A 9,942-nucleotide genomic window follows, 5' to 3' on the forward strand; every position below is an offset into this window, starting at 1 on the left:
TGGGGCTGGGGTGGGGGTGGGGCTGAGGAGTGACGGAGTTTGGGGTGACCAGGGAGGCCTACTGGTGATTTCCTCAGTTCCTTCCCGGATTCGGTGACTTGAAGAGCTGGGACGGGTCTTAATTGCCATTTATTGGGCGTTTACTGCATTGTCACTGCGTCGGTTCTACCTTATCTAATAGGCTAAATCTTCTGCCGCAGAAGCTAGTATACACATTTTACGAGTAGGGAAAGTGAGACCCAGAGAGTTAAGTAACTTGCCTTCGATCACAGTGCTAAGAGTAACAGATGGGCATTCCAGGAAGAGTCTTAACCGTCTCCCTCCCAAGAAAAATTTCAATAGGGTTAACCGCCCGTGTGCGGCCTTCTAGTATATTCCAGAACTTCTCAGGTTACAAGTGAAAAGCTAAGAGGAAAAACAAAATACTGTTTGTCAGTTGCTCAGGCCAGTTTCCGGCACCTTGCCTTTTTCTCTTGAATTCCGGTGCAGTTCCCCAGGGCAGAGAACTCCCAACTTAAAGATTCTTTTTTCTCCTCGCTCCCCTTTACCATGCCTTTCTCTCCTCCAACCTCTGGGTTCTGTTGATGATGGCTTCCCTTTTGTATTGTTCCTTAAACTCTGAGAATCAAACCAGACACTCCAGAGTTGTGCTGTGCCAGCTTGAATAGATCAGAGTCTACGCCCAGCCTGGACCAGCACCTGTCTTGGGACCTGTCACTGGGAATGCTTGATGAGTCAGAGAAGCATGCCTAGGGTGATGCAGACTGGATATGCTGTCTGTCCATCTTTCCTGTGCAGGGTCTGACTGACCCAACCTGTACCTGCTGATCGGGTCCTTTCTCTGAACTGCCCTCTTATATGGTGCCAGCTCTATTCCCACCTTACCCCTGCACCAAGAAAGGTATTTGGGGAGATGAATGGAACTGTGTGAACTTGGACCATTTTATTAGGTAATCGGAGAAACTTTACGTTATTCCCTGGTTTCTTGCCTCTCTTTACTTTGCCCAGTTCCTTGGCTTAGACAAGCACTTTTGATGCCATTACATGATCTCACTCTTAACTGACTCTCATGCTCTGGTTTTTGTTTTGCTTAGTTTTTGAGACAGGTTCTCCCTATAGCCCCAGCTGACCTAGAACTCACTATGTAGACCAGGTTGTCCTTGATCTCATAAAGATCTACCTGCCTCTGTCTCCCTTGAGCTGGGGTTAAAGGCGTGCATCACCACAAGCAGCCCACTCTGGCCTTGAACTGGAGGTAGTCCTCCTACCTCTGCCTTCTGAGTGCTGAGATTTCAAGCATGCAACCACCCCAACTGGTGCCATTTGGGTGCATCTCTTGGGGCTGTTTTTCTTTCTCTCGAACTGGGACTTTTCTAGGACTAGACTGTATCTGTCCTCTTGAGCCCAGTACCTGGCTCATGACTCCTTGCCACTAAATAGGGTGTGCCTTGTACATGAGCCTCACTTCTGAGAAGGGTGTGTCCATAATAATTGAAATTTAAGTCCAGTGCTTAGACTTTGATGTTTAAAATAGTGAACTTTATTCTTTAATTCACAAACTGCTATTAGAGATTAACTCTCCTAGAGAATTGAATGTACACTCACACACCTTAAGGGCTTTATGGATGGATATCTCTGCAGATCCAGCTTAAGAAGTGTGAGTTGTAGGATTCACATGGTGGAAGGAGATTGCTGTCTTCCACAAGTTGTCTTCTGACCTCCACACATACACTGTGGTATGCACACACAACAATAACAGAAAATTTTTTTAAAGTAGCTTACATTAAATCCTGACAGAAGCTCTTTAGTACTGTGTAGAGTCATGTCTTGGACTTTTTTTCCTTGTGCTGGGGATGACCCCAGGAGCTTGACTATGCTGGAAAAGTCTATCTACTGAATTATATCCCTAAGCCCTATTAGATTTTTTAATATGTTTATTATATATTAGGTGTGGTTTTTTTGGGGGGGGTTGTTTGTTTTGTTTTGTTCTGTTTTTTTTTGCTCTTTTTGAGACAGGGTCTCCCTGTAGCCCCAGCTGTCCTGGAACTCACTCTGTAGACCAGGCTGGCTTTGAACTCACAGAGATCCGCCTGCCTCTGGCTCCCAAGTGCTGGGATTAAAGGTGTGCGCTACCACATCCGGCTAGGTGTGTTTTTTAAAACACACACAACACACACACACACACACACACACACACACACGAAAAGAGGCAGAGTGGTGCAAGCCTATAATCCTAGCACTTGGGAGGTAGAAGCAGGAGGAACAGGAGTTCAGGGTCACCCTCAGCTACATATGATTTGAGGCTAGCCTGAACTACATGAGACCTTACCTCAAACCACCCCCTCAAAAAAAACAAAACCAAACAAAACCCCAGTGCTATCATAAGACTTAAGCAGAAGAGTAAATGTAGCTAATCTAGCCCAGTTTGAGGGATGAGGATGTTTCTGTGGTTCCACAGTTCTCTGCTGGTCACTTGGGGACTGAATAAGTAGGGCTTAAGGAGACTCATCTCTGCTGTGTTGGTTTCCTCACAGCCCTGATGAGAAAGTGTTCTGGGCAACTTTGTCCAGTGTCTGGGATGACTGATGACTTATCCAAGTGTCTCATCAGAGCCTTTTTCCTCATCACAGCATCCTCATGTCCTATGATCACGTGGAACTTACATTCAATGACATGAAGAATGTGCCAGAGGCCTTCAAAGGGACCAAGAAAGGCACCGTCTACCTTACCCCTTACCGGGTGAGTTGCATAGCAGGACAGTCAGGTTACAGGCTCTGCTCTTAGAGGGTCATAAGTGTGTCAGCCTCAGCCTCGTGACTCCATTGTCCTCTGAACCCTAAGAGGATGTTAGTGCCTTGCTCTGCTGTTTCTGTCATGTGATCCTGGATTCTAGAAGCACCGGGCTTTCTGTGCTATTGCACTGACTGCCAGGCAGTGAGTCCATGCAAAACCTCAGAGCTGCTGCTGCAGAAATCTCCCTGAGGCTGGATGCAGCTGCTGGGATGACTTGCTTGGAGCAGCCCTTGAGGCCTATGCACATCCTGAGTGATAACTGTGGTAAACAGGTTGCCATGGCAGGGCCACAGCCTCCAGTCTGGGCAGAGAGCCCAGCAGAGTCCGTGTTGTGAGAAGTGCCGGGCTGCAGAGTAGGCTGAGCCTGAGAGTACTGTGGGCTCTGAGTGAGACAAATAGGTGGTCTAGGGCAGGGCTGTGGTTTCCCACCACCGAGCTGTCAAGAAGGTGGAGGAAAGCATGAGCATGTCTTCAGGTTTTGATTAGATGGGAATGCTCAAAACATGGTACCTCTGGAGGCTCACAGTCACATCTTCAGTTACATTGAGTCTCTGCTGGTTTTGAAACCTAGGGGTTGACCCACATGGTAGAAGGAGAGAGCTGACTCCTGCAAGCTGTCCTCTGACTTCCATATGTACACCATGGAGCATCTGCATTGTGGCACTGGCACACCCGCCCCACACACAGAACTCAGAAAATAAATGTGATTAGACCCAGCATGGAGGGGGAAGGTAGGCAAGAAGCCCTAGCTCTAGCTGAGGAATGTTGGCAATTGATACCTGCTGGAAGAGGGAGAGTCAGTTTTCTTTAAGGAATGATGCTGAATAGGTTAGCAGGGGATGGACCCACACCTAAGAGCATTTGGGAAACACAAATTACACTCCATAGGCCTTTGAAGAAAAATTGAGAGGCCGGGAGTAGTGGTATACATCTTTAATCCCAGCACTCAAGAGGCAGAGGCAGGCAGATCTCTGTGAGATGGACGCCAGCCTGGTCTACATAGCAAGTTCTAGGCCAGTTGGGGCTACAGGGACATTGTCTCAAAAAGACCAAAAAAAAAGAAAAAAACAAATTAGAGGACAGGAAGGAGGCGGGGCATCTGAGTATGATCAAAATATATTTTATAAAATTCTTAAAGAATCAGTAAAAAAAATGCTTTTTAATGTCATTAGAAAAAAAAAAAGAAACCCAGGGGTTCTCCAGGTATAGGACAGGAGAGCTCTATGGCTGTTAGACAAAGTGTCCAGCTGCAGGAAGGTCACATGGCCCCCAAGCCCTTGTGTCCTCCATTCTCTGCAAGCCTCAGGCTGTGCCCCCATGCACCCCCAGGCCTCACCTGCCCTGCCCAAGCCTATCATAGCATGCTTCTGCACACATGCACATCTTTCGTCCCAAGCTTAGAACAGTGTGTGTATCCTCACGTATTCTGTGGTCTGCTCTTTCCTTTTGTAAACGCCTTAGCTTGCACTGAGGACATTTCCTTTACAGTGTGCCTGGAGGAGCCCTGGGGCTGCCAGGCTTGGCATGTGCTACCTGCTTTGGCACTAGGAACAGACAATTACCTGAGCTGGCTGTGGTTGTGGCACTGATGGCCCTGGTCATCTCTCCCTGCAGGTTATCTTTCTGTCTAAGGGGAAGGATGCCATGCAGTCCTTCATGATGCCGTTTTATCTGATGAAGGACTGTGAGATCAAGCAGCCAGTGTTTGGTGCAAACTTCATTAAAGGAACAGTGAAGGCTGAAGCAGGAGGTAGGTGACAAGGGAGCTCAGGGACTGGTTGGTCCTCCAGTTAGGTGCTCTGGGTACCTGTGACTGCCACCTGGAAATGTCATCTTCAGACTTTTGTCTGAGCCTTTCCCTTCTTGGCACTGGATTATCTTTGGAAGAATGTCTGGGTACCAGCTAAGCAGCATACGTGGGTTTTGGTTGCCAGGAGTTGGTGAATGCTAGGGTAAATTGGCCACCTGTTCAGAGAGTAAACCCAGCAGAAAGACTGAAAAATAAAGTTTTCATTGTCACCTGAGGAGTGCCTGGGATTTCGGGAAGGAACTGTGCCCTCTTCCTGGGAGGAGCCATATAAAAGTCAGGAAAAGGCGGCCGTCTTATGGGAGGCCGGAAGGGTCCTGCTTTGTGGCAGACTCTGAACACAGACCCCAGAAGGCTCAGTGTCAACCTCACCCCCCCATACCCAGCCAGGCTAGAGGGGCCGTGTTCTGCCCTGAGGTCCCTTACCATGAGAATGGACCTAAATGATGTCAGTTATGGCTCCCAGGAAGCTGCCAAGTGCCTTCCTGGGTGGAGACCCCGCATCTCGTTATTGGCTCTGAAATCAACCATGTAGCCTTTGTGCTTACATGCCTAGTGGGCAGGGCTGGGGGTTGGGGAAAAGCCCTGTTCCAGTGTGAAGTTCCCACAAGCAGGAGCCAGGCCAGTCTACAGCACCTGTGTCGGTGTTACACAGGCGACAAGCAGAGGTGGAGATCCGGCTACGTTCCCCACAGGTCTCCCTGGTGTTGAGTGGCAGTGAAGAGAACAAAGCCATCTCTCTGTGCATAACCTGTTTTCTTTTTCTGGGCTGTTCATTCACTGTTCTTGCCCCTTCTCAGGTGGCTGGGAAGGCTCTGCTTCCTACAAGTTGACCTTCACAGCAGGGGGCGCCATTGAGTTTGGACAACGGATGCTCCAGGTGGCATCTCAAGGTATCCTGCCTCTGAAAAGTTAGGGGCCCAGGAGGGCACATTGAACATGTGGGTTTCTGTTTGACCTTGTGTCCTTTTGTCTTGCTTTGTAAGCACCAGGAAATAATTGTCTGGGCCCTGCTGACCAGGACTGGGAATTGGGGTTAGGAAACCTATAATTGTCTTTTGTGGGTTTCCTCTGCCCAGAACAGGTGTGCAACATTCTGACAGAGCTGTTTGGACTCAAAAGCAAACAAAAACCCGTTAAACTACCATCGAGCAGCCATTTTAAATGACCCAGTGTTGTGTTCAGCACACATTCGTTCCTGGTAGCCTTCACCCCATCCCTAAGTCTTCCCTTTTCCCTCCACTGACTCCACCTGCCCTGGACCTGTTCTGCCCTGTTTCCTCTGGCCTTTTCCCACCTTCTCCATACCACATGGTGACCTAGGCAGATCACACAGGGCGGGCAGTGGAATGGAGGTAGGGCACATCAGTGGGCACAGTCCTGGGACCCAGCAGTCCCCAAGGCAGGCAGCACTCATCTCTCTCTCCCCTTGTACTTATAGCTTCCAGAGGTGAAGCCCCCAATGGAGCCTATGGGTACCCTTACATGCCCAGCGGGGCCTATGTCTTTCCCCCGCCAGTCGCCAATGGAATGTACCCCTGCCCTCCTGGCTACCCCTATCCACCGCCCCCACCTGGTGAGTGTGTCCTTCGCTGCCCAGCCTCAGCCTACCCACCCACCCACTGACCACCCCCCAGGTCAGGGGTTGCAGAGGGGAGACATGTTCTTTGACCTGCTTCAGAGCTACAGACACTGGAGAGGCTTAAGAGGGCGCCCTGTGGAGTACCTTTCTAAAGGAGCCAGGCCCCACTGATCATTTCCCTGTCGTTCTCTTCCTAAGCAGAGTTCTATCCAGCACCCCCTACAATGGATGGAGCTATAGGATACGTACAGCCCCCGCCACCACCTTATCCTGGGCCCATGGAGCCTCCAGTCAGTGGCCCCAGTGGCCCCTCCACTCCTGCAGGTGAGGCCCCTGGGCTGCTGGAGCAGTCTTCTCCCCAGGGTCTCACAGAGAGCCCCACAGGATGGCTTGAGACTACTGAGAGCTTCAACTGCTGAAGGGCCTCTGTCTTAAGAACCACCCAAAGGAACCATCAGGGGGTAGCTTGGTGGTGAGGAGCTATATTCTGAGGGTGGGGGTGTGGCTCACTGAGCACTTTCCCAGTGTGTGCCAGGTCTGGGTTCTATCTCCAGCACCACAGAAAGCAATGAGCGATCTGCAGTGAGATGAGAGGAGGGAAGCAATAGATACCAGGCCTGTCAGCCCTTAGCTAGCAGTGACCTTCTCGGAACCACGCTGCCCTGTGGGCCACAGTGTTCTCATCTGCAGATGGTCACAGGGCCACCTGGTGGGCTTGTGTCAAGGACATGTAAAGGGACCGGAAAGGGCAGTGCCAGCACATGGCAGATGCTCGGGTAGCTGCTGCTTTTGTTGATGTCCTAGGTTACCAGCACCAGCTACCCCGAGCTGGGGCTGAGCTGGGTAGAGGAGGCGGGCTTTCTGCTTGTTACCGTGCCGCCATGTGTTTGCTTTCACAGCTGAGGCCAAGGCCGCAGAAGCAGCTGCCAGCGCCTATTACAACCCAGGCAACCCACACAACGTCTACATGCCCACGGTGAGTTGGGGGAGCACTGCCTCGAATGTGCAGCCTGGGAGTCGGTATTAGGAGAGCCTCAGTTCATTTTGCAACTGTTCATGTGATCTTTCTTTTCTTCCTCTAGAGCCAGCCTCCGCCACCACCCTACTACCCCCCAGAAGACAAGAAGACCCAGTAGACCTCCTGCCTCCTGTCCTCATGGTCCTTCCCTGCACCTTCCATGGGGTTGAATCTGGAACTGGGGGAGGCTGGGGGAGGCCAGGGAGCGCTCTGTTCTTCCCCAGGTCTGATTCTAAACAGTTAACAGGAACTAGCTCTGATGGAAGGGGTGGGGCTCCTGGCCTCTGAGAGGCGCCTCCCAGCTTCCCACACTAGCTCAGCCATGGCTCTGCTCTGCCCAGCTTCCTTGTCATCATCTCTGGGGCTCTCAGGAGCACAGGATGACCCCTGCTTCCTGTTCCACTCTAGTAGCTACTTCCTACGGAGCAAGTCTCTGGCCACTCTTCTACCACAGTCCAGCCCCTCAGTCTGGTGGCCATTGTGCTCTGCTTCATGGGCTCATCAGACCAGCCAGGGGTCTCCCCTGTGGACCCTGCCATGCCATGCTCACATTCCTTCCCCTGGTCTGTGCCTGGCCCTGGAAAGCCACTGTCCCAGCTGACTGTCAGTCCACATTCCTTGCAGCCAGGCTCTAGTCCCAGTCACACCTGCCACCCTTGTCCTTGTTCGTTTTGTTGCCATTTCTGACTTTGGGAGCTCTACCCTGAGGTAGGGCTTGGATGGCATCAGAGGCAAAGCCACTGTGGCTGGGAGGAAGCTCTCTGGCACCTGCTAATGTTCCTGGAAATTATTTTCCCTTCCTTTCCTTTCCCCTCTACAAGGGGCTTCTCCGTCAGAACAGTCAAGTGCATGTCTGTCCGTCAGGCCCTGTGGGGGACTGGAGGGTGGTCTGGGAACAAGGGCCCCCAACTGTGTCACCTGCCACCTGCCCTTCTTCCTCTTTGAGCTTCACACCTCCTGGATGACTAAGATTTGCTCTTGTTCCTGGACTGACCACAAAATGAAGAGGTTATTTAAAGAGGATTCCCTATTTATTTGACACAAAAAAAATCCAGTTAATATATTAATGTGAAATAAACCCTGTTTGCACCTTGATTTGTTTGCTACAACTGTGAAATAGTAAAAATGAAGTAACTGGACACTTTCTGACTCTTGTGTGGCGACCAGGTCAAGGTCTTCCGGAGGGAGAGCTGGCTGACCACTGGGGGCGGGGCCAGAGGACCTGTGTCCTCTTCCACTGAGAGTCTTCTTCACCTTATGTTTGTTTCCCAGCCTCCCTACACAGGCCCCTCTACCCAGCTAGGATGGCAGGTGGTGCCACCCCATGCCCGGATGGAAGCAGGACAAAGTCTGTGACCTGCCTGCCCCTTGCCCCTCCCCACCCCCCTACTGGCCTTTTGTAGAGTTGCAGTCCTGAGCACAGGTTCTGGATGGGAGAGAGAAAGCAGCTTAATCCCCCAGGCTTCCCAGGACCTGGACACATTTGAAACCTGCCTGGGACAGTGTGGCTGGGCTGGCTACTGTAGTGTGTGCTGTGCCTTCCTGACACCTTTTTACCTAGGAGGAGGGGACCGGAGACTACAGCCAGGCCTGTGCTCCACCCACAGTCGGGGAAACTGTCCTGAAGTGTCCTCTCCTCTGTTGCCAAATGCCCCCTCCTGGAGAGATTGCAGCACAGCCTCTCCTGCCTCTTCTCAGCCCAGGGGCTTTCAGATTCAGTTCAGCCCCCGACAAGGGTGTTTGAAGGAGCAACCTCCCAACCACAGGTTGGACAGGGGCTTCAGGGCTGTCCTAGTACAGCTGCATGGAATGTCGCCTGTAGGGTGGAGCAGGCTGAAGCATCAACTAGGGAAACGCCTCTCAGGAGACACCGCCCTGAGCCAGCCCCGCCCTAGCCCAGGTCTGGGACCTAGTCAGAGAACCTCCAGGTGAGAACCCCACAGGCCCAGGTCAGTTTCCGCTACCCAGCCTGGCCCTGCCACTGCTGCCAGGGGCCCTGGACCCTTCCCAGAACCCCTGGGATGGGGGGTGGGATGTACCCACCCACAGGGTCCACTTTCTGCTCTATGCTGGGAAAGAGGATCAAGGCTGGAGGAAGGAGCAGGGAGTCTGGCAAGGCAGTAACGCCCTGACCCTCAGATCCCTCCACCCTCCCCTGGCAGAGGGTGGCAGCCTTGGGGCCCTTTGCATCATCCTGCGGCTTCATGGTTTTCACTCGGCAGCCACGGGGCAGCAGAGGCAAGGGCAGAGCCGGCCACCATGACGACACATCTCTCCCACCAGCAAGGGCGCCCTCCACTCTTGCGCCAGGCCATCAAGATAAGGCGCCGAAGGGTCAGAGACCTGCAGGATCCCCTGCCCCAAACCACCCAGGAGGTAGGAGTGACCTCAAAGGGGAGAAGAGCCAGACTGGGAATGTTCAGCAGTCTTGGGGTACAGGTGTGGGAGGCTGGCTGGCTGCTTGCCCACCCACCTGCCCTCCTTGGCCCTGGGCAGAGCCTTGTGGGTCCTCAGATCCAGGTCCTCCATGTGTTCTCTGAGCCATGCTGGGCCTCTCAAGTCTAGGCCTGGGCTTCTCTAGCCCCTTCCCTTGGTGGGCCTGACCGGCAGCCCCTACTCTTCCTGCTCCAAAGGCACCAGCCCTGTAAATCGATATCCAAAATGCCAGTGGGCTGCCTAGGGAGCCCCCTGAGGTACTCCAGGCCTGCCTGGCACAACCCCCCCCCCCCATCCGCCCCCCCC

The 9,942-nt window shown here is 52.5% G+C and overlaps 2 protein-coding genes across 3 annotated transcripts in view; both read left to right on the forward strand.

Annotated features, from left to right (window-relative positions):
- The window catches only part of Wbp2 (WW domain binding protein 2), an 8,705-nt gene extending 410 nt beyond the window's left edge, over positions 1 to 8,295 (forward strand). The window contains exons 2-8 of one of the 2 annotated variants that reach the window (XM_008831375.2): positions 2,631 to 2,739; positions 4,408 to 4,543; positions 5,401 to 5,493; positions 6,042 to 6,176; positions 6,384 to 6,506; positions 7,082 to 7,158; positions 7,265 to 8,295. In XM_008831375.2, the coding sequence (XP_008829597.1) occupies positions 2,631 to 2,739; positions 4,408 to 4,543; positions 5,401 to 5,493; positions 6,042 to 6,176; positions 6,384 to 6,506; positions 7,082 to 7,158; positions 7,265 to 7,318 (727 nt within the window). In that variant the 3' untranslated portion in view covers positions 7,319 to 8,295. The remainder of the gene's footprint in view (positions 1 to 2,630; positions 2,740 to 4,407; positions 4,544 to 5,400; positions 5,494 to 6,041; positions 6,177 to 6,383; positions 6,507 to 7,081; positions 7,159 to 7,264) is intronic. The other variant, XM_008831376.3, reaches the window with a different exon arrangement.
- Positions 8,296 to 8,416: 121 nt separating this feature from the next.
- The window catches only part of Unc13d (unc-13 homolog D), a 19,180-nt gene continuing 17,654 nt past the window's right edge, over positions 8,417 to 9,942 (forward strand). The window contains exons 1-2 of the mRNA XM_029562684.1: positions 8,417 to 9,128; positions 9,423 to 9,576. Of these exons, the coding sequence (XP_029418544.1) occupies positions 9,010 to 9,128; positions 9,423 to 9,576 (273 nt within the window). The 5' untranslated portion in view covers positions 8,417 to 9,009. The remainder of the gene's footprint in view (positions 9,129 to 9,422; positions 9,577 to 9,942) is intronic.

This window comes from Nannospalax galili, unplaced genomic scaffold (assembly GCF_000622305.1).
Source record: "Nannospalax galili isolate Female #2095 unplaced genomic scaffold, S.galili_v1.0 scaffold634, whole genome shotgun sequence".
Classification (NCBI taxonomy): Eukaryota; Metazoa; Chordata; class Mammalia; order Rodentia; family Spalacidae; genus Nannospalax; species Nannospalax galili.